Consider the following 23,398-nt stretch of genomic DNA (forward strand, 5'->3'; position numbering starts at 1 on the left):
ATATAGTGGCCACAGCCAGCATTTATTTACTTAATTGCAGAGAGTGCCAGGTGTCATTTAGGGTAGAGATTTTTTAAAAATTGTTCTCATTTGGGGCAGTGGTTAGCGTGCAGACCTCACAGCTAGGAGACCAGGGTTCAATTCCACCCTTGGCCATCTCTGTGTGGAGTTTGCATGTTCTCCCCGTGCATGCGTGGGTTTTCTCCGGGTACTCCGGTTTCCTCCCACATTCCAAAAACATGCTAGGTTAATTGGTGACTCCAAATTGTCCATAGGTATGAATGTGAGTGTGAATGGTTGTTTGTCTATATGTGCCCTGTGATTGGCTGGCCACCAGTCCAGGGTGTACCCCGCCTCTCGCCCGAAGACAGCTGGGATAGGCTCCAGCACCCCCGCAACGGTAGAAAATGAATGAATGAATGTTCTCATTCGGGGCGGCACGGCGGTCTAGTGGTTAGCGCGCAGACCTCACAGCTAGGAGACCAGGGTTCAATTCCACCCTCGGCCATCTCTGTGTGGAGTTTGCATGTTCTCCCCGTGCATGCGTGGGTTTTCTCCGGGTACTCCGGTTTCCTCCCACATTCCAAAAACATGCTAGGTTAATTGGTGACTCCAAATTGTCCATAGGTATGAATGTGAGTGTGAATGGTTGTTTGTCTATATGTGCCCTGTGATTGGCTGGCGACCAGTCCAGGGTGTACCCCGCCTCTCGCCCGAAGACAGCTCCAGCACCCCCCGCGACCCTCGTGAGGAAAAGCAATAGAAAATGAATGAATGAATGTTCTCATACAGTTCAATCAGTGTTGGACACCATAAATGGACACGGTGAAGTCTGTTATGAAGTGTAAAATACGTGTCAGGTCAACAATTGCTTTCAACGTGGCCTCTGTGTTATGTGGGTGCTGTTTCTTACAGAAGAGGGACTTGGGAAAATGACAGGACAGATCTGTCTTTTACAGGCGATTTGAAAGGGGCTCCTCTCTGAAGCTGTACAATAGCTGGGTGAGCCATGCTGTTCTGTACAAACAGTATCAACACAGGTAAATGCCAGGAAAAATGGGACAATTTAAACGGGGCTAGTACTCCTAAAAGGTGGACAAATTGTACATCCCAGTCTCAGCTTTTTGGTACAGAGGCTGCCTCTTATCTGGGATGGATACTAGCATATTTGAATTGTCAGGTCAACTTTGTCCCCCAATCAGTGTTGGTGCTGTTCATACAGAACAGTAACAGCTAAAAAAAAAAAAAAAATCAGCAAAGGTAATGACTGCCCCCTAGTGCGAGCATCAGTTATTTTCTTTCTCAAGGTGTCCAGTTGAGATGTGGAGTTTCACTTTTTAAAACAAATGACGCCACCTATCAGTAGGAATGGCAACTGTTTAGAAAGTAGGCCACTATTTGAGGAAATATGTGGACAAATGGGACGGCACGGCGGTCAAGTGGTTAGCGCGCAGACCTCACAGCTAGGAGACCAGGGTACAATTACACCCTCGGCCATCTCTGTGTGGAGTTTGCATGTTCTCCCCGTGCATGCGTGGGTTTTCTCCGGGTACTCCGGTTTCCTCTCACATTCCAAAAACATGCTAGGTTAATTGGTGACTCCAAATTGTCCATAGGTATGAATGCGAGTGTGAATGGTTGTTTGTCTATATGTGCCCTGTGATTGGCTGGCGACCAGTCCAGGGTGTACCCCGCCTCTCGCCCGAAAACAGCTGGGATAGGCTCCAGCACCCCCGCGACCCTCATGAGGAAAAAGCGGTAGAAAATGAATGAATGCTAATTGCTGTCCCTTGATTAATGGCAATTTGTCGAACATTCACTTTGATGGCTTAATTGGACCCCCCCCCCCCCAGTATCGTATGAAAGGCTTCTTACATCATTCTCCTATACAGAGCTCATGTTTACACTAATAAAAAACACTATGGCACTGGACACAACATCTCTTAACATGTCATTGTCATGCTAAGCAAAATAAATACAAACATATAAAAAGCTCCCTTGCAGTGGAGAGGGCGCATGTCTCAGTAGTCACGAATGGCGTCGTCATTGGTTAATACTTAAGTTGTTCAAGTGTTTACGTCACAACATAACTTTGTTTAAGACACTAAAAATCATGCAGTTTAAAACCTTGAAATATTTAAGTTGAGCAAGCATAGCGTGGAACAAAGCACCACAATCTTTAGGAAACTTCCTTTTCCTGAAGCTCCTTTTTTTTTAAAACACAATATCAAGCGGAACAAGTTCATGGAAGTCCTGGTTTTGCTACTAATTTGTCATAACAAGTCAGACAACAAATCCACTGTCTCCACTGTGGTTGCTTGCATACCTGTTAGAGTGTGTGTGTGTGTGTGTGTGTGTGTGTGTGTGTGTGTGTGTGTGTGAGATATGGATATTAACTGTCGTAAAATGGCTTCTTGTGATAAACAACCGGATCCTTTCTGGCACTTTTCCTCCGCTTCCTCATCACTTTGGCACTGCAGCGGCTCACCACATCTTCTCCAAGGGATGTCAGTGGAACCCCCTATCTCAAGAAGGGTTAAAGGTCAACCATGGAGGCCTTAGCCAGGTCCTTAGTTCCCTGGAGGATTCTCTTCATATGACCCACTTTCGATATCCCCAGATCCTGGGGGGGAAAAAAAGGCATCCATGTTGTATGTGGTAGCAAAAAGACCAGTTTTTCATCGTTTCCAAACCAATTAATGCAGCATTTTATAATATTCTATATAATTGAATATAAAACGCAATAATCCACAATAACCGGCCTATCGAACTGTCAAGAGGTCTTGCAAAATGAAAACGTGACAACATTTCTTGTGGGCACTAAGACCTGACACAATAATACATTAATTAATCACACAACAAATAAATTGAACTTGACAATTCTTTCCAATCTCAGTACATTGCAATATGAACAACAGCATGAACGGAGTGAGCCCTTTAATAGACTGCAATATATTATCATTTCTTATTTTTGCATTGTACTTTTCTGAAAAGTAAAATCTTGTGTATTATCTCATCTCGTGAACTGAGTGTTCTCTTGACAACCCTCTTCACAAGAAATTGGCAAAAATTAATTGGCCCACAATTTTAAGTAAAATACCACATTTCCTGAAGGGTGTTCAAACACGCAAATGCAGAAAGTATTTAACAGCAGTCAGGCAATTACTAGATAGGCCTTGATCTGTACAATTGGAATTTAAAACAAAATTAAAAAGAGTTCCACAAATAATACTAAACTTTATTAAAATATGACTATAATAAAGGATAATACATATATATATATAACTTGATGCCATTGACACACCTACAACTACAAGAGCAGTTGTTATTTTGAATATATTGTTGGTTTTATAACTTGTTTTTACACTTACTTACAAGTACAAATTTAGCTTGGAACATTTTCTGTATATTTAATTGATGGTTTGTGATGGTGATAGTTTGACCCTGGAACAGATGTATTCCTATTTCTATTAGGTTTGTTGGGAAACTGCTTCACAAAAGCACAATGAATTGAAACGGATTCCTGGAATGAATGAATGAATGAAGTGCGTACAGTGGAACCCGTGAAATAGAACACAATATGTATAAAATATATAACAAATATAACATAACATATAACATATAATAAAATATAACCTAAATACTTATTCGACACAGTTGCATTGCTAACCCAGAAGAGGACCTCTCCTAGTAGTTCCCCTTTCTCAGCTGACGAGTTCTTGCGATTCTTCGCAAATAAAGTTGAGCTCATCAGGAAGGAAATAAAGGACACCCTACCGCCAAACAGTTTAAACATGTCGGCCGCCATGACCGCTGCTGGGACTACTTCCATCCTCTGTCCCACTAGTTTCTCCTACTTTGAGGAAGTATCTCTGGACGAGCTTACAAAACTTGTCAGTGCAGCAAAACAGACAACATGTCTGCTTGACCCGCTTCCTGGGAAACTTGTTAAAGAATTGTTCCCAATTCTACCCCCCTCAATCTTAAATATAATTAATCTATCACTCTCATCTGGCACTGTGCCTGCAGCTTTCAAGACTGCAGTGATTCGACCCCTGCTGAAAAAAACAACCCTCGACCCCGGGAGTATTTCCCACTGTAGGCCGGTGTCTAACCTCCCATTTCTGTCCAAGATCCTTGAAAGAATTGTAGCACAACAGCTCAATGATCACATGGCTTTGGGTGATCTTTTTGAACCTTTTCAGTCTGGTTTCAGGATGAACCACTCCACTGAATCAGCCCTTGCAAAAGTGACAAATGATCTTCTTCTATCTATGGACTGTGACACATCTACAATATTGTTATTACTTGATCTCAGTGCTGCTTTCGACACTGTCGATCACTCTATCCTACTGGAACGCCTTCAAACATATATTGGTGTTACTGGTCCGGTACTCTCTTGGTTTAGATCTTATCTTGAGGATGGGACGCATCGTGTCGTTTGTGATGATATGACTTCAGAGTTCTGTGGTGTCACTTGTGGGGTTCCACAAGGTTTAGTGCTCGGCCCTCTTTTGTTTAACATTTACATGTTGCCGCTTGGCGACATCATTCGCAAACATAAGATTAGCTTTCACTCTTATGCTGATGACACTCAGCTATATGTACCACTAAAGTTAACTGACCCGCAGGACTGCTCTAATTTGGAGGCTTGTCTCATTGATATTAAACATTGGATGTCCTGTAACTTTTTACTCTTGAACCCTGATAAAACTGAGATGTTGATCATCGGCCCTGCTAAACAGAGCCGCCTGTTCCTTAAACAACACCACTCTGAGTTTTGATAATAGCATAATTTCCCAAAGTGACTCTGTAAAAAATCTGGGTGTGATATTGGACCCGACTCTATCCTTTCATAAACACATTAAGAATGTTACTAAAACAGCATTTTTTCATCTTCGCAATATTGCGAAGATACGACCTATTCTATCCATTTCTGATGCAGAGACCCTAGTCCATGCATTTGTCACGTCTCGCCTTGACTACTGTAATGTACTGCTTTCTGGTCTTCCAATGGCGAGTCTCAAAAGCTTGCAGTTAGTACAAAATGCTGCAGCGCGACTTCTTACTAGGACACGTAAGTGTGACCATATTTCTCCAATACTAGCCAACCTGCACTGGCTCCCAGTTCATTTAAGATGTGACTTTAAGGTACTGCTTCTGGTTTACAAAATATTACATGGGTTGGCACCTTTTTATCTGGTTGACCTAATTGTACCCTATGCTCCGTCTAGAAACCTACGCTCACAACACGCCGGTCTTTTGACTATCCCGAGAGCCAGAAAGAAGTATGCAGGCTCTAGAGCAGGGGTCAGCAACCTACGGCTCCAGAGCCGCATGTGGCTCTTCAGCCTCTTTGTTGTGGCTCCCTTTGCAATGCTCAAATATTTGTTTTAACACCCAAATGAGGAAAATATGCATCTTTTGAACAAAATCCGACTTTCTGTGAGGCCGTATACTAGCAAGAGTACTTGATCAACTCCACTTTTTCTCAACTGTGATATCCCAAAATTCCCTCAATCAAAATCTTGGGAGACTAGCAAATTGCTCTGGATGTGAGCATGTTGCTACACATTTCTTAAGGCGTGCATGGGGAGAACATGCAAACTCCACACAGAGATAGCCGAGGGTGGGATTGAACTCGGGTGTCCTTGCTGTGAGGTCTGCGCGCTACCCACTCGACCGCTATGCATCCCCTATATTCTGCTGTTAAATTATGTTTCGCGGCTCCATTCTATTTTTCTTTAGTGAGCGAGGGGGTAAAATGGCTCTTTTGATAGTATAGGTTGCCGACCCCTGCTCTAGAGCCTTTTCCATTCGGGCCCCAACGTTGTGGAATGCTCTACCTGGTAATATTAGAGCTGCTACCTCAGTAGAAATGTTCAAGTCCCGACTTAAGACTCATTTCTATACTTTAGCGTTTAGTTAAAAATATTCCCTGCCTGTTTTGACTGCCGCTCCTTCTCTCTCCCATCCCCCCCCCCCCCCCCCCCCCCCCCCCCGGTGGGTCCAGGAGAGGCTGTTTGGAAGTTGCCTTGACGGAACTGGACATCTGACGTGGCCTACCTTGTGGAGGCGCTGCAGCAGAGGGATGGTGACCATCTCAAGACCCGCGGCTGCCCAACTGTCCTAATGGCATTACATCTTGGACCTGGACTATTATACTCTCTGTTTATATTTAACTGTCACATGTTAACCTCTCGACATCCATTGCAGCTTGGTCATCCTAGAAGAGGGATTCCCTCATCTGCGGTCCCTTCTCAAGGTTTCTTTTTCCCTAATGGGTTTTGAGTTTTTCCTTTGTCGTCTATTGTCTATCATCTACTGTTGCCTGGTTGTTAAGCCCTTTGAGGCTCTTTTGTGATTAAGGGTGATATAAATAAATTTGACTTGACTTGACTAACAGTTTGCATGGCGAAACCGATTCATCTTATCCAGGGTCAAGCTGTGACCGTCATAAAACTTTAAAAACTATACAGGCAATGTTTTAGCAACATTGTCTACTCTAAATTTGTAACTGTCATGCAAGTGTAAGAAGAAGTGAACTACTTAAACCCAATAATATGTTATTTGATTATGTTGTCGTAAATGAGGACGCGTATGGAAGGTTCACTGTATTTGAGTGTACAAACAACCGGCGTCAGAGCAACACCCTGCAGCCGAGACAAAAACCAGACAAGTTTAGACTGTTCTACATTCCTGTTTGTACCAGTCTAGACCAATCTAGACTATGCGGACCCCCTACCTCAACTAGTCCTTCAACCAAGCAGACAGTCAAGACAGAAACAAGCCAAGCAGAGCGATGCAGTGCAGCCAAAGAACAGCGTCATTCAAGAGGCACACTGAGAGGACAGAAGATTGTTGCTAGAGAAACAGCTCGAGGACTACGTGTGCGTACCTTCAGGTCCCTCCTCTCCAGGTGCAGCAGCTCCGAGCCTCGGATGTCGTGTCGGATGAAAGTGTCCCGGTACTCCCCCAGACTCAGCTGCTCCAGCCAGACGCCCACCTCCTCTGTGCCCCATCTGTCCACTACAAACACACACGCACACACAAACACACACAACTTGATATGTCTCTCTCTCACACACACACATTGCGATCCACGTGTTGTAAATCATTGGAGGATGCAAACAGACAGAACGAGCGTTGGAGGAGAGGAAATAAAAAAAAAGAAGAGCAAGAGTGGCGGCAGCTGGCGAGAAGGAAAGGACGGTGGTCCTTCTAAAGGGGTGGTGCTTCCAGCAGGGGTCCGGGAGCATGCAGACAACCGGAGGATGGGAAAAAGGCGGAAATAGAGCAGAGCTAATCTTGCTAAGCTAATTTCTATGGGTCCAACTATTGCCTTGTTGGACCAGAGTATCACTCAGAATGCACCAAGATGCCTTCATGAATCATAAGCTAAAAAAAAACAAAAAAACTGATGGCAACTGAGACTACGCCTGTGTTGGAGGGCAGAAATGTTTACTCTTTGTCGGCCTTCCAGCACACATCACATTACTTTACCAGAGCTTGATATCCTCTATAAACAGCAGAAACACATTGTAAACAAACAAAAGGACCATGTGTGCTCAAATGAGATTTATACATATATTGAGCGTAAGAAAATATCAAAATTTATGTGTGAGGCTTTCCAGATGTCCTTGACTCACCTCTCATCTCTACTCCTGGTCCGGATGAACATTAACCATGAGTCAACAAACACAAATCTTTCTTTATACATCATGAAACCATGATTCAAAACCATACTGCCCGAAACTACTGCATTGAATGAGATACCCCAACAACATCCCAATGAAGGGATAAAAAGGTCATCCTGCATTTACATACGTTTACAAATAAATTTCTCCCGGAGGACACTGAGGTCAGTTAGAAAGTGAGCTGCTCCTGCAAAGTGGAGACCATGGACTATAATACTGCAGCAACAAGATAAGCTCATATTGGCACGTGTGTCATTTCTATCCACATATCCTCAAATGTTAAAGTGACTGCTTGACCATGGAGCGACCAGCAGTGGTTTATGATTCCAACAAATAGTACCTGATTTTGATAATAGAACAACAACAGATCAAATGAGTAGAGCTGTGTCGAGCCAAGAAGATACGTGTTTGAGGAAAGGGGGCCCTTTAGGGAATGACACCCTTTTTTAGTGGAGTTCCTCTAGGAACCTTTCATTTTCCATCACAATCACAGTACAAAAAATCCCACAGATACACTTCAAAATAGAAAGTACCACAAGCACGGGCTCTGCAGTTTTTAGCATATTTGTTAGCTGTGGCCAGCACGTAGAGGACGTAGGGTAGTTGCAAGGGTTGCAAGTGTGTCGTACTTGGAGAAAGTGATGTGTGACACCCACATGCGTGCTGCTCACCCTCTGATGAAAACTGGTAGCTTTAACTATGGGCTCACACTGAATCCATTGCTGCTCTGGTCCTGATCATGCTCAATCATGATCAATTTGCGTCCCAATTTTCTTCATCTGGGTTTGAAAATTGGTGTGGGCCTCTTGCAATTTTCCGCATTTTGGAGCACGTACGTTTGTATGTAACTCCCCCTTTACATTTTACTTCCTGTAGAATGGCCACATGTTCTTGTCCGTACACTGTAAAAGTGTAGTTTTGTGCCTTATTCCACCTTGTTGTATTCTGTTGTCTTCTACTAAAGGAGCCATTGTCGTGGCCTTACCTGACTGAGGGCTGGTCTTCTTGGCTGCCTTCTCCTTCTTGAACTTGGGCACTATGCGAAAGACGCCACCGCGACTGTTCCTCTTGCCGTAACCCAGAGAGGGGTCCTGGTACACAAGCACAGTCAACCTATAGCCTTTCATTTAGCTAGTCCGTTCACTCGCGACGTGGAGCCATGCAAAGCGTAAACAGTACACCCACTACAGCAGAAGCTCACTAATGTCTTTGTTTGTGGCACTCACCTCCTCATCATTGGGCTGCAGGATATGGTAGAGCCATGGAATCTCTCCCAGTTTGCCGAGTTCTAGCTCCAGACTCTGTAGCGCGTTGGACAGCTGCTCCTCCTCTGGTGGGTCCAGTTGCTTCAAGAAGAGTTGTGTAATTCATATTTATTTAAAAAAAAAGCTGAAATAAAGTCTTGACGACTTACCAGAGACACTCGACCCACAAGAAGCGATTCCGTCTCGTTGTACAGAGCCTTGACGGTGCTGGCCACCTCTATGGCAGTGTTCCTGGCCAGACTCTGGACAAGACACACAATTGTTACTGTTCAAATCAAAGGCACTCTTATGCTAAGACTGACTACAATTGCATACAATTTAGTCATCTTTGTAGAGATATTTACACATTATGTTAAAGTGCCAATGACTTCTGACCAATTCTGACCAAACACTGTAGGTTTAAAATCAACCTTTTAAAAATAATAATCATATAATACATTTTAATAAGTTTAGTTTTGAACTATAATTTATGTTGTATGTATTTTGCTACTGAGAGAAAAATGAAAACAGGATAATTATAGTGTTATCGTGTTTTTTATGGAGGTTATTGTTTCAAAATCCAAACAAATCAGCTTAAAAAGTTGCAGAATTTCAAATATGAAATTACAAGATATCTGAAAATAAACTATATACTAAGCTATTTTTTATTCAGCTTTGAAGCCAACTCTAGTAAAGAGTAATTTCCAATTAAATTATCATGAAAGCCTGTTAAAAGTATATGTATTTGCATATTTCAGTGGTGGCCTTTTTTTTTTTACCTCAGGGAACTTGGGATGTGTCTTGTTGATGGCATGCGATGCAGCATTGACAGCATGTGCCAGCTCTTGCTCTAAAAGCCCGTTGGTCTTTGCAGCCTCACATATCCTACAGTGCAAACAAAGACATTAAGTTCAGTTATCTGAGTATTTAAACTTGTACAGTATACCCGCGTATTCATTCACCATCTGCTCCCCCTCATACTGACAGATTTATCGTTCGATAAATCAATATATCCATTATCGTAAAATATTTTTGTCATGGTAACTTAAATTGAAAATGATTTGCTGGCACCATCTGCAAGAGAAAAAAAGAGAGCTGCAGCTTTGAATCCAACAGAGGGCGCTGTCTCACAAGTCAATTTACACAACATTTGCACACAACAAATGCTTTGGCAAGACGTGGTGTTGTGCAATTACATGTTTTGTAAGTACAATACTGTATACCATGTACCTGTCATTGTTTATTTATATGTAAAAGTGCATTTAAAATGCATTTAATAACTTTGAAAAGAATTCAATAGGGTTCAGAGTACAGATGCTCTATAATGGCTTTCTTACTGGCATATGATATTGTCCAGCAAGTCATTACCTTTATTTTAATGCCAATGTTGGCCAATAATCTTAGCCCTTATTATTATTGCCCTTATTGGGCATTCCTAGATTAGAGTATCAAAAATATGCACTTTTAGGCTTTTTATGGGTATCCATTGCCATTGACTTGGAAAGTAACCCTTGCATATACAGTAAGTACAGTCAGTGAAGATCTACTGTATTGTATTGCATTGTTTTGTATGTGTATGGTTACCTAGTGATGAGTTCCTCTGCGGCGCGGGCACACATCTGCACCACGGCAGCCTCTTCTTCTGTTGCCAGGTCCACAGACTGCTGCGGATAGAGGTGAGGCCGCAGAGGAGGCTTGTCGTACTTCAGCTTGTCCTCCCACGACTTGAGCGTGTTCTCAAAGGCCTGCAGGCGGGGAGTAAAGAAGACAATTAGATCATGTTCCAGAAGGACAGCAGCAGGCCTTTTCCACATACAAATGTGGTTTCTCACCCTGTCTCTGGTGAGCATCTGGGCTCTGTTCTTGTGCTGGATCTTGATGACTCCAGGTGGCTGGATCCATGCTTCACCATCCACTTGGATGGGAACGCCCTCGTCGCCCAGTATGGTGATCTTCACTGTCCGGCACTGATTTTAAAAGCATGAATAAGTGAGATGTTCACCTATGAGCCTTGTAATATGATTCCGACCTGCGCTATGCGATGATGTTGCAGCTTGATGACCCTTGAAACTGCCATCTGCATGCTGCCAAACACAGCCACCACCTCCAGGATCTTATCATCAAAAGATGGAGCGCAGAAAATCTGTGAGGGACCAAATATTGATCATTATTGGCTGTCAGGGTCAACATACAGTATTAGAAGCAGTATCGTACAGTGCTATTCACGCAATAATAAGCAGACATTTTTATGTTCCTTGTTCAAAATGACAAGAATAAAGTTGTATTATAAGAAAAAAAGATATAAAGGCAACACCAGCCTGCCTCTGAATATTCAGATTTTGTTCTTGAAATGTTTTTATTTTATGTATATAACATAATCTTCATATATTTTAAATTTATTGTTGTAATATTTTCACACTACTTTAAATGTTGTATCAAAAATCACATAAGTTAATCCTTACTTCACTGACATTAACTTGTTTTTGCAATATATTTTACTATTATGCCTGCAATATTTACCCTTTATTGTCAAAAACAAGTTTGAATAAAAAATACATTGTTTGCTGAATGTATTTTTTTATATTTTCTATCTTTGTTTAAAAAACACAACCGTAGTCACCTAATATTCAGGCTTTTTGACCATACACAATTTAATTTTTGTACACACACACGCACTCACACATTCATTCATTCATTTTCTACCGTTTATCCTCATGAGGGTCACTGGGGTGCTGGAGCCTATCCCACAAAATTAAGACATTCTGACATATATAGCTTTATTTTTGTAATATTCTTTTAAAAATGATTATTTCTTTCTGCTTGTCATGTTGCTTTTATAAAGTGCCTCATGTACAGTAGTGAATAAACATAAATATAAAGCTGCACTTTGTAAACCAGACCACTAGATGGTGACATAACATAACATAAATAGAAGTGTCACCTCTAAAGTTGTGAAGTACTTTGTGATTTAAAAGGCATCTAAGAGTGCTTTATATTTGACATCTATTATCCGATTACCAAAAAGCAAAACATCCTCACAGTAGAAGTGTGTCTGCGTCTGATGACTAACTGAATGTCATCACCCTTGTCTTTTTTTTTTTTTTTTTTAAACCACCACAGCAGTTGCATAATAGCAAATGTTATATACTGTGTGTGTGTGTTGGGATAACCTCTGCAGGGGTTCACTTGGGGCTATGTGTGTGTCCATGTATGTGTGTGTGTGCTGTGAGCCTTGGAAAAACAAGCGTGACTACAGCTCTGTCATGCCATCAGGGTCATGTTAAACCAGAGGGCCCTGGTAGGACTCCTGAGGTCTGAAGGTGACCCTTTTTCCATTCTGTAACCAGTGCAACATTCTTTTTAAATTTTTTTAACTCAACTTACGTCGTCCTCCTTGGTGCCGCCCCAGAAGTTGGTCCCGCCCGCGTAGCTGGGAATGTTCAAGACAGCGATGCCCTGCAGGCTGGGTAGGGGGATGTACTGGCCGTCACACTTGGAGGAAATGAGTATGAGGTTTTACTTTAGACATAAAGATTCAAGAAACCTCCTTCGGTTCTTTGCTGATGTCTCACCTCCAGCTGAACCTTCTGCTCCAGGTTCTTGTAAGTTCTCTGAAGGAGCTCTTTCGTTCCTAGAACGCCGTACCACATCATATTCTTTGTGCGACTCCTGGAAAAATAAAAATAAAACTTTTAATAGTGACCAAAAAAAATTTACCTTATGTCCTTTTTAACCAATTAGATGCTGCAAGGAAAGTCACTTCAGAAATATGAAAAAATATCATATCAAGTATATAATAATAATAATAATACAGGATATATTGTCTATGAAGACAAAAACAAAGTGGAATATCACTTAGTAGGGCATAGACCTGACAAAAACAAAAACAAAAGACGGCCACACCTGCATTTTTCCGGATGCTCCTCTCGCTTGTTGTTGAACTCCAAGGAGATCTTAGCGTCAAGGCCGATGCCAAAGTAGTTGTTCATCACGCATTTTTCCATGTAGCCCTCGCTGGTGGATGGACAAAAGACACAAAAACTATATAAAGAATGATATATGTTAAGGGTGGGAGGAGCCATGGGCTAGTTTTCAGTACTTACAGTGAGTCCAGGTCTGGGTCAATGAAGGGGGTGGCACCAAAGGGGTCAATGTTGGCCAGCAGCATCTTGCTAATGATGGAACTTCCTGCTATGGAGGCTGCCAGACCTGCCCGCAGTCCTACACCACAGGTCACATGACAGCTCATTAGCTAATGAGACGAGTTCAATGCTTTTACTGTAACCGTGCATGTCAGCGCTGGACAATATTTCTCAGTAATAACTCAGTAATAATTGCTAAATATATTGTAAAAAAATGTGTATCCCCATACCAGGACATATTATGCGTGTGTTGAGCACAGGCAGGTTCTCCTTGCTGGTGGTGAACGGTGTGATGCTGAAGGAACTGTATGACTGTGTGCTGCGGCTCACCCGCCTCTCCGTGGGTGAACATACACTCTTGATGGCTACACAAACGCACACACATGCACACCACTGTTTAGATATATTGTCATTTTTATGCATTTGAACACAATAGAGCTTAATCATCACTTATCTTGCTTGCTGTCTGTCAACACACCTCTATGTATACAGTTATTTCACACATCATCACATACTTATCTTAATTTATAAGAAACAAAATACTTAACGGTTACAAAACACTTGCAATAACTCAACAAATGTGATGTTTGTATATTCTGTGTGCTTCAGAAACACATAGGACAATAATCATAGAACCATCTTGTGACACAGGTAAGCATCACATGCCTCTGTCTAGGCTGCTCAGTACAAATGGCTATGCCCTGCAGGTAAAGAACATGTCTCCCTGTATATATTGGAGGTGACTTATTTTATTTATTTACACTTGTATAACAGCAACAGATGTTGCTGTGCAATTAATAATAAAAGACTTATGAAGGCCACAACTTGAACCTGGAACAGATTCACTCCATTTTCTGTTTTGAAGAAGGTGTGTTCATTCATTCTCTTTGGAAGGGTAGGAGAAAAAAAGAATTGCCTGATATTCTTCCTCAACTATTAGCTGCGAGAATTAGTACAAGAAATGTTAGCTTGCAAGGAAGGAAAGAAGGAAGGAAGGAAGTTAGGAAGCAGCCACCTGATGATAAACAGGAAGAAGTTCTACCCCAAAGACAATAAGTCTTCCTGTATGGCCACAAAGCATGAAGCTGCATCCACTGCTTGTAGATCATATGGGTGTCATTTGTACAGCTGACATGGCTGAATGTTCACTTGTTGCATGAACAAGAGTATGACATAGAAATAATCTCTTAACTTGGATTTACAGATAGTTGGCCACTGGAGTAACAGTTGCTGCAAGAGCTTTATAAAGTGTTCTTACAACAGGAAACTGAACCTGCGTCATCTTACGGATGTAAGCAACTTGTTATATCCACAAGGGGGCAACATTCAATGCTGTGTTATTTCCTATTGACCTTTGCGTAAAGAAAATGTGTTAAATTGATATCCTGAGCAACATTAACGCAAGGACATGTTTTTCTTAAGAGATTTAGAAACATACACTGTACAGCCTCCAGCTCTTTGGTGTCCTCGTCCTTCTCACATTCCCGGTTCTCCTCCTCGCTGTCCTTGCGGAAGTCCAGCGAGGACGTCAGATCTGTGTCGTCCATGTTTGTGTTTTGCTCGTCCACCACTAAAACAACACATATAATCTACTTATTAGCAATGACAACAACTAGGAGATACACCAGTGTGAGTATCATACAGTTCATACGGCTGCTCTTCCCACCAGCTATTAATGATACCTTGTATATTACAAATAACAACAACAATATTAATATTAATAACAACATTAATATTCATATTTATACTAATATTAACATGAACGGATTAATGTTAATATTAATAATAACAATAACAATAACTAATAATAATAAAATAAATAATAATAATAATAATAATAATAATAATAATAATAATAATAATAATAATAATAATAATAATAATAATAATAATAATAATGAAACATTTGTTTCTTGAGCAACACGGACACGTCATATGAACAGTGTGATTCCTGCTCTCAAAGGTTGATAATTCCCATCTTCAATATAAATAGTCTAATAATAAAAATAAATAAATTGACTAATAATAACCTATAACAAGCGTGTAATTGAGGACAGGCAGTTTGCGTAATAGAACATTTATAAATAATCTCTGAAGTCAAAGTTCAAGGCATGCTCTCACACACATGCAATGTACTGCTAATACAATTAACACACACCCACAAGTGACTAATGATAGCCTTCACCTTGCGTAATAGAAATAAACAGAAAAACTCAAAATAATCTACAAGGTCAAAGCCGATGCTCGCTCAAGATTGAGCACACACAAACAAGCAACGTGAATGTATTAGTAGATGCTGTAAAGCCGTGTGAGTGCGTGTTCACCTCGCTCGGCCTGCTCTATGATCTGTCGCACCGCTTTCTTCAGACTGTTGGCTCTCAACATCAGCTGCTCTCGACTCTTGAAGACGGGGAAAGTGCTGCTGTTGCTGCCGCCATTTCCTTTCTCTGTCTCTTCCTCCTCCAGCTTCTCCTTCAGCTCCGTCAGGCTCTCCTCGCTGGCGACCTCCTCAACATCCCCGTCTCCCGCCTCCTCTAGCTCCTCTTCTTCCTGCTCCTCCTCCACAATTGGAGGTGTGGAGTGGGGTAGAGGAGGCAGAATTGGGCATTCTGCGTTGAGGGTTCTGAGGAGGGAGTCCAGTTTCTCATTGAGGATGGCACACTGTAGGACAATCACATACACAGAATGGAATGTCAATATGCACGCTTATTGTCCACCGCATCAGGTACACGCACCTTTAGAGATATGGTGTCACACTCCTCTGTGTTCTCTGTGCTTTTTTCGTAGGCTTTCCCCACTTTGGCGACAAAATCCTTCACAGTTTCACACAGGATTCTCAAACAAACAGAAAAGTGGAAAAGCGCATCAAAATACTACAAATAATACTACAAACAAGTATACAAAGTATACAAATTAAAAGGATGCCAAATAAACCTTTCTGTCAATACAAAATAGGCCATGTACACTTATTTTATTGTTTTGGGTCCTTGCCCACCATAGAGGTGACATCCCACGTGTCTAAGTGCTAGCTTCTGCAGCTGAGGATCGGACCCACCAAGGTTCCTGCCTTTGGCCATCACCCAGCTCGCTCTGCAACCGACCCTTTTGTCCCCTCCCTTGGCTCCAGAGGGGGAACCCAGTGACCCACGTCTGGGCAAGGTAAAATGAAGTCCATTATTTTTACTCGCCATTGTAATCTGTTGAGCCACTCTTTGTCTACTTACTTATTCCAAAATGTTTAACCATTACCATTAAATTTATAATAATGATATACCCCTACAACTACAACTACTCTGTATAATCCTTCATTATACAGTATGTAATGACAATTTACTCAACTCTTTATTGTTGTTGTTACCGTTCGTCACTCATTTTTCTCCTGCCACACAAGGAGTGTGGTATTAATTTTATTATACAATAATAGTAATAATGATAATTTTTTAAAATACAAAGTCAAGTAAAAAGTCTCATTCGAATATGAAGTATACTAACAGTGCATTTATTTTATTTTGAAAGCACTAACAGAAAGTACAGTAAAACTTTTTAGGGTTTTACTGTGTGTCAAACTGCAGTAGACAAGAGCACTTATCAAGACGTGCCTTTAATGGCCAAGTGGCGCCAACCCCGGCGTTTTATTTAGCCACTCACTTGGCGGAGGAGATGACCACAGAGTGCTGCTCAGAGTTGAGGATCTTGGTGAGATGAGCCGCCACGGAATCTTCATATGCAGAAATGTGAAACTACAACCACAAGACAGAAATATGTTAAAAGGAGCATTATTCCAGCATGTCTAAAGGCGTCTTGAACGCATTATTACCTGGCAGCTTTCGGCGCCCTCAGGCGTTGCCGGGCAGCTGTGTTTGGGCGGGATCTTGATCTCATAGGTCATGATGCTCCAGCGGTCAAGCATCTTCGTGCTGGCTCGCTCCAGCTTCTCCAGGATTTGCGGTAGCTGTGCGTCGTCGTCGCACGATGGGCCCCAGCCCAGCACACGTGCCAGGTCGTTGCCCGTGCCCAGCGGCAGCACCCCCAACTGACACTGGAAGGCATGAAGGAGGAGGCTGTTTATTTAGTGTCACACTTTATATATCATATAGAGCAGGGGTCTCAAACTCAATTTACTTGGGGGCCACTGGAGCTAGGGTCTGGGTGAGGCTGGGCCGCATCAGGTTTTCCAAAAAAAAAAAAAAAAACGCTTTTGTTTAAAACAGAAAAATGAATAAACTTTGCTTTGGTTCCGATTTTCTACAAGAAAAGCTCTGATTCCACTGTTCTCAAATATCTTACTTTTTATTTTTCTACACAAAATAAGATGAAAAATAAATAAACAAATCAAGAATAAAGAAAATCAATCAATCAGTAATAAATAAATAATAATAATAAAACGGCAAATAATAAAAACGTAAGAAACCACATATAGTTGGTGGGTAGACAAATTATTTTTTTCAGATTAAAATTAACAAAGCATTATTAGAGCCCTGTAGACATGACAAAACACGACTATAGTCACATTTATAATCTTTTTATTTACAACATATTGCGCAACTGCAGGGTCTTGAGACACATGCTAACTCGCAAACTAGAGAGCTAGCCACCTAAATGGTAGCCTTCACGTTATTTCCTTTAAACTTAAATAGCCAAAAACTTACCACTTCCACACGGATAGGGAGGATAACTATTAACAGTTATTTAACCTTTAACATGAACATTAATCAAACTTAATAATTTTTTCTGGGTACATGATACCATACAGCATCCATATCAAACTTGCGCGGGCCACACTAACATTAAACTTTCATATCAAGGCGGGGGCCTCAAACTAGTGTCCTGCGGGCCACATTTGGCCCGCGGGCCGCATGTTTGAGACCCCTGATATAGAGGATCTTTGAATAATGTGCTTCTTTGGCTTAAATTATAACTTTATCGTATTTGTGATAATCATTTTGTGACCTGTGTTTTGTGTATAAAATGAATCACATGAGAAGCGAATGAACAGCAATAAATCCAATGTTTTGTTCAATCTTATTTCCTTACCTGCTTGTGTAGGTTGAGTTTGTCAATCTCTGACAGCACCCAGCCCACACTGCCATCACCACCACACACCAGAATTCGGAAGTTGTCAAACTTCTGAAACAGGCGGAGACTGACAACACACACATTTTCTTATGAATAATATTGTCTAGGCAAGTGAAATGTACCTGATATTATGATTCACTATGATTCACTGTGCACTACTTCTCTGTCTTTAAAGTCATCATTTCCAACGTTACCCTAGGTGTGGGCCGCCGTTGACTAAGTCGAAGACTTGTGCCGGGTTGAGCAGCTGCTTGAAGCGCCGCAGGAACTTCACTCCTTGGTTGTCGCCGCTTTTGGAGTTGACGAAGACCAGGAGAGGGCTGGCGCAGGACGGGGGACAAGTGGCCTTCCAAAAGCCTGACGGGAAAAAAACAGTAGGGAAAAAAAATTACACTAAATATTACTTTATATTGGGCGGCACAGCGGTGTAGTGGTTAGCGTGCAGACCTCACAGCTAGGAGACCAGGGTTCAATTCCACCCACCCTGTGTGGAGTTTGCATGTTCTCCCCGTGCATGCGTGGGTTTTCTCCGGGTACTCCGGTTTCCTCCCACATTCTAAAAACATGCTAGGTTAATTGGCCAATCGAAATTGTCCATATGAATGTGAGTGTGAATGGTTGTTTGTCTATATGTGCCCTGTGATTGGCTGGCGACCAGTCCAGGGTGTACCCCGCCTCTTGCCCAAAGTAAGCTGGGATAGGCTCCAGCAACCCCCGCGACCCTCGTGAGGAAAAAGCGGTAGAAAATGAATGAATGAATGATTACTTTATATTTTGCTTCACTTCTTTTGAGCCCCTAAAAGTACAGCATATTTGGTCTTCCTCCACGCCTCCTACCTGGCAGGTAGGTGTGAAGCCTATATTTTACACGCATACTGACTGTTGTTTGGACTTATGCACCATACAGCTATTCAGAATACCCAAGTCCCAAGAATACTACTGGAGATTGCTCCCTTGGTGGACGACATTGAGACCTCAAGAGACATGATTGTAAGGTGCGGCCCGAGCTGTTCTTTTTTTTATTGTGGACGTCTGTGCTCATCACAGATTGTCAATAACGAACACCATGTTCAAGCAGGTAGATAACTTGCGTGTATTTACTTACTGTATTTATTGACTATTTACTTAATGTTATATTATTTGTGCTATGCTCATGCCCATGTATGCTCATTCATATGTGTGAATGCTGAAAGCACAATTATAACACAATTATTCCAAGTCAAAGGGACTGTCAAAGCAAGAATAAATCAAATAGGCTAGGTTTTTGCCTGCGTGGATAAAGGCAGAATGGAGGTGTGTATGTTTTACTGAAAAATAAGCATGGTAATTGCTAATGGCATGGTAACGCTAATCACTAGAAAAGACACACTGTCCGCATATCATCATCAAAATGTGTTTTCCACCACCAGCATGTGACACAGTACTAATGTTTAAGCATCCTTCTCTCCCTACTCTAGTATAAAGATGGTTGGATGGAGGGTGGGCGAAGAGGAGAGAGGGAGGGTAGGGGTTGTAGTCACGATTCTGAGGCACGTGCCGCTGTCTTCCCCGCCAGGCAACTACAAGCAATCTCCCCCTTATTTCCTCCCACAGCCTTCAATGGGGACGCATGGAGGCTGTAGCACGCAACTTCAGATATGGTGTGGGAGGGATAGCGCGGCTTCAATGTGACTGTGACATTAAAAAAATATCTTAAGGGTATATATTATATACTGTTGGCTCTGGTGTAGAGTGACACACGACACAAAACATGTGACGCCTTCATGCCGCAAGTCCATTTTTAGGCTGTCAGACAGGTGCGTGTGTGTGTGTGTCTGTGTGTGGGCATGTGTATGCACGTATATATTTTTTTTGATGCCAAAGATTTAGGGTTGGGGCAGGGCTCTCTTTGACCACCTCAGCATTTATTAACTAGTATATTGCACAATACAGCGCAACAGCAGCAACATCGTAGTAATGGAAGGAGCAAATTGCTGCTGAGTTAATTGTAAACAACAGTACAATAATTGTAGCACACATCACTTTCACACCGAGACTTGAGTAGCAACATTTTAAAGCACACGCAGAGGTAGATAAAGCTGCCAATACAAATACTGCCATCTTGCCAAGTTAATACAAGCTGTTAATGCCAATGTTTTTATTCATTCATTCATTCATTTTCTACCGCTTTTTCCTCACGAGGGTTGCAGGGGGTGCTGGAGCCTATCCCAGCTGTCTTCGGCTGAGAAGCGGGGGTACACCCTGGACTGGTCACCAGCCAATCACAGGGCACATACTATAGACAAACAACCATTCACACTCACACTATGGACAATTTGGAGTCACCAATTAACCTAGCATATTTTTGGAATGTGGGAGGAAACCGGAGTACCCGGAGAAAACCCACGCTTGCAAACTCCACACAGAGATGGCCGAGGGTGGAATTGAACCCCGGTCTCCTAGCTGTGAGGTCTGCGCGCTAACCACTCGCCCGCCGTGCCGCTCCCAATGTTTTTATACCGTTGCTAATTAGAAACCTCAGCAGTTATTTACGTTTGGTAATGGTGTACCTAATGACTATTGGCCAATTGCACAGAGGTGTTAATTGGAGCATTAATAGTATGATTAAGCCAAAATTGATGAGTTTTTAGGGACAAGCCAATTGAGTTCCAGTAGTCTACTGTCCATTGATTACTTTCAGGTTTGATCTTTGCGTTTGTGTTGCCTACCGTCTGAGTCGATGCTGTTGAGAGCCGTTGGTGGGATGATGGACACTTTGCACTGACCTAAAGGACATTTACGAGGGTACAAGTCCATGCAGGCTGTGTGCACCTGGTGAGAACAGACAAGTACTCTCTCTTACACACCTTGAAATGCACAATGATGACCTAAAGTTTCAAAATAACTGTTAAAAATAACTGTTAAATAAAACATATCTTTATTTTTGCTGCGTTCTCAAGATATAAAAAAAGAGACAGCTCATGACTGCTCGTTGAATTCACACAGCAACATAGAAAGGAATGCCTACATGTAGCATTAACTTAAAGGGTGTGTGCACATTCTATTGCTGTTATGTCACTGCTGTCATTTCAAGTTGCTTGAGGTAATGATGAAGTTAAAAATACTAGAACAGATGTCAACATGAACAGAACTATTCTTCAGAGAAATTAGCCCTTTGTGTCTCAAGTTTTAAAAATGGTTGGCCACCCATGTCGATGTCGACTTAAGCAGGCACTCTTTAATAATAAGAATGTGTTCCATTGTATCTCCAAGTGGAAGTATTTCCCTACAATATTAGGGATGTCGTGATTCTGTGCGACTAGAGTGTAAAATGAAGCTGCCCTTTTATTATTAGTTAGGACTTTTTTTGTTTAAATATGTGACAGATGTCTTACCATGGCTTTGCACCAGAGGCAGCGCCAGTCCTGCAGTCTCAACACGCTGCCGCATGTCTTATCGCACACGGCACACTTGGCACTGACGGGCAGGTTGCCCTCCAGCCACTGGTGAGGCATCGCAATCTGTTCAGCACACACACACACACACTTTACTACCACTGTTGAAATTCAACACTGTAATGTAATCTTTATGAGATGAATGAGTGTAGAACTATTGGGATGCAATTACCCCATCCTCATCTTCAATGATGTCCTTGCCTATGGAGGCCAGTGTGGTCCATTTGCAGTTGTTAGTGGCTCTAACAGCACAGCGTTTGTGGGCCTTGAATTTACATACTGGAAAAAAAAGCACTGACACATATTAGAAATGCACAAACTAATGTAAGAAATTAAACCCCATCACCCTCATACTGTAATCTGTTTATAATATATTGGTTCTAATCAAAGTATTTTAAATTATTTGAATAATCATTGCAGCCCTAAATTCAACATAAATTAAATGTCAAATAAATTGTGAGGTTTTTCACATGCATAAAAAATTAACAATCCTCTAGAGTCATAATAAATTAAAATCAATATTGCATGCATGAAGAGAGTGAAATACACATTTGAATTTAATGTCCATGACATTAAACTTTAATGCACATAATGTAATGTACAGTGCATCCGGAAAGTATTCACAGCGCTTCACTTTTTCTACATTTTGTCATGTTACAGCCTCATTCCAAACTGAATTAAATTAATCTCTTACCTCAACATTCTACACAAAATACTCCATTATGACAATGTGAAAAAAGGTTTTTTTTGACATGTTTTGAATTTATTAAAAATAGAAAACAAAAAAATCACATTTACATAAGTATTCACAGCCTTTGCTTAATACTTTGTTGATCCACCTTTGGCAGCAATTACAGCCTCAAGTCTTTTTGAATATGATCCCACAAGTTTAGCACACCTATCTTTAGGCAGTTTTGCCCATTCTTCTTTGCAATAAGTCTCAAGCTCCATCAGGTTGGATGGGAGACCATTTTCAGATCTCTCCAGAGATGTTCGATCGGATTCAAGTCTGGACTCTGGCTGGGCCACTCCAGGACATTCACGGAGTGGTTCTGAAGCCAATCTTTTGAGATCTTGGCTGTGTGCTAATGTCTACTGTCTATATGGTCAAGGTACATGACCAGTCTACTGAGGTCAAGAGCGCTCTGGAGCAGGTTTTCATCCAGGATATCTCTATATATTGCTGCATTCATTTTCCTTCTATCCTGACTAGTCTGCCAGTTCCTGCTGCTGAAAAACATCCCCACAGCATGATGCTGCCACCACCATGCTTCACTGTAGGGATGGTATTGGCCTGGTGATGAGCAGTGCCTGGTTTCCTCCAAACATGGCGCCTGGCATTCACACCAAAGAGTTCAATCTTTGTCTCATCAGACCAGAGAATTTTGTTTCTCATGGTCTGAGAGTCATTCAGGTGCTTTTTGGCAAATTCCAGACGGGCTGCCATGTTCCTTTTACTAAGGAGTGGCTTTCGTCTGGCCACTCTACCATACAGGCCTGATTGGTGGATTGCTGCAGAGATGGTTGTCCTTCTGGAAGGCTCTCCTCTCTCCACAGAGGAACGCTGGAGCTCTGACAGAGTGACCATCGGGGCCTTGGTCACCTCCCTGACTAAGGCCCTTCTTCCCCGATCGCTCAGTTTAGAAGGCCGGCCAGCTCTAGGAAGAGTCCTGGTGGTTCCAAACGTCTTCCATTTACGAATAATGGAGGCCACTGTGCTCATTGGGACCTTCAAAGCAGCAGAAATGTTTCTGTATCCTTCCCCAGATTTGTGCCTCAAGACAATCCTGTCTCGCAGGTCTACA

The 23,398-nt window shown here is 41.9% G+C and overlaps 1 protein-coding gene across 12 annotated transcripts in view; it reads right to left on the reverse strand.

Moving 5' to 3' along the window:
* Nucleotides 1-829: 829 nt before the first annotated feature.
* dgkh (diacylglycerol kinase, eta) overlaps nucleotides 830-23,398 on the reverse strand; it is a 54,590-nt gene continuing 32,021 nt past the window's right edge. For 8 of the 12 annotated variants that reach the window (XM_058081661.2, XM_058081658.2, XM_058081657.2 and 5 more), the window contains 24 exons: nucleotides 21,766-21,872; nucleotides 21,534-21,659; nucleotides 20,868-20,970; nucleotides 18,354-18,516; nucleotides 18,118-18,226; nucleotides 16,901-17,122; nucleotides 16,732-16,823; nucleotides 15,819-15,918; nucleotides 15,408-15,744; nucleotides 14,522-14,653; nucleotides 13,314-13,448; nucleotides 13,045-13,162; nucleotides 12,845-12,955; nucleotides 12,514-12,610; nucleotides 12,326-12,433; nucleotides 10,971-11,084; nucleotides 10,774-10,908; nucleotides 10,526-10,686; nucleotides 9,721-9,826; nucleotides 9,112-9,204; nucleotides 8,924-9,043; nucleotides 8,683-8,788; nucleotides 6,899-7,029; nucleotides 830-2,623 (listed from right to left, as the gene is read on the reverse strand). In XM_058081661.2, coding sequence (XP_057937644.2) covers nucleotides 2,537-2,623; nucleotides 6,899-7,029; nucleotides 8,683-8,788; nucleotides 8,924-9,043; nucleotides 9,112-9,204; nucleotides 9,721-9,826; nucleotides 10,526-10,686; nucleotides 10,774-10,908; nucleotides 10,971-11,084; nucleotides 12,326-12,433; nucleotides 12,514-12,610; nucleotides 12,845-12,955; nucleotides 13,045-13,162; nucleotides 13,314-13,448; nucleotides 14,522-14,653; nucleotides 15,408-15,744; nucleotides 15,819-15,918; nucleotides 16,732-16,823; nucleotides 16,901-17,122; nucleotides 18,118-18,226; nucleotides 18,354-18,516; nucleotides 20,868-20,970; nucleotides 21,534-21,659; nucleotides 21,766-21,872 — 3,113 coding nt within the window. In that variant the 3' untranslated portion in view covers nucleotides 830-2,536. Of the gene's footprint in view, nucleotides 2,624-6,898; nucleotides 7,030-8,682; nucleotides 8,811-8,923; nucleotides 9,044-9,111; nucleotides 9,205-9,720; nucleotides 9,827-10,525; nucleotides 10,687-10,773; nucleotides 10,909-10,970; nucleotides 11,085-12,325; nucleotides 12,434-12,513; nucleotides 12,611-12,844; nucleotides 12,956-13,044; nucleotides 13,163-13,313; nucleotides 13,449-14,521; nucleotides 14,654-15,407; nucleotides 15,745-15,818; nucleotides 15,919-16,731; nucleotides 16,824-16,900; nucleotides 17,123-18,117; nucleotides 18,227-18,353; nucleotides 18,517-20,867; nucleotides 20,971-21,533; nucleotides 21,660-21,765; nucleotides 21,873-23,398 lie in introns of all 12 variants that reach the window. The other 4 variants (XM_058081667.2, XM_058081659.2, XM_058081656.2 and 1 more) reach the window with 3 other exon arrangements.

Source organism: Doryrhamphus excisus, linkage group LG12 (genome assembly GCF_037039965.1).
Source record: "Doryrhamphus excisus strain RoL-2023G ecotype Guam linkage group LG12, RoL_Dexc_Guam_v1.1, whole genome shotgun sequence".
NCBI classification, from domain to species: domain Eukaryota; kingdom Metazoa; phylum Chordata; class Actinopteri; order Syngnathiformes; family Syngnathidae; genus Doryrhamphus; species Doryrhamphus excisus.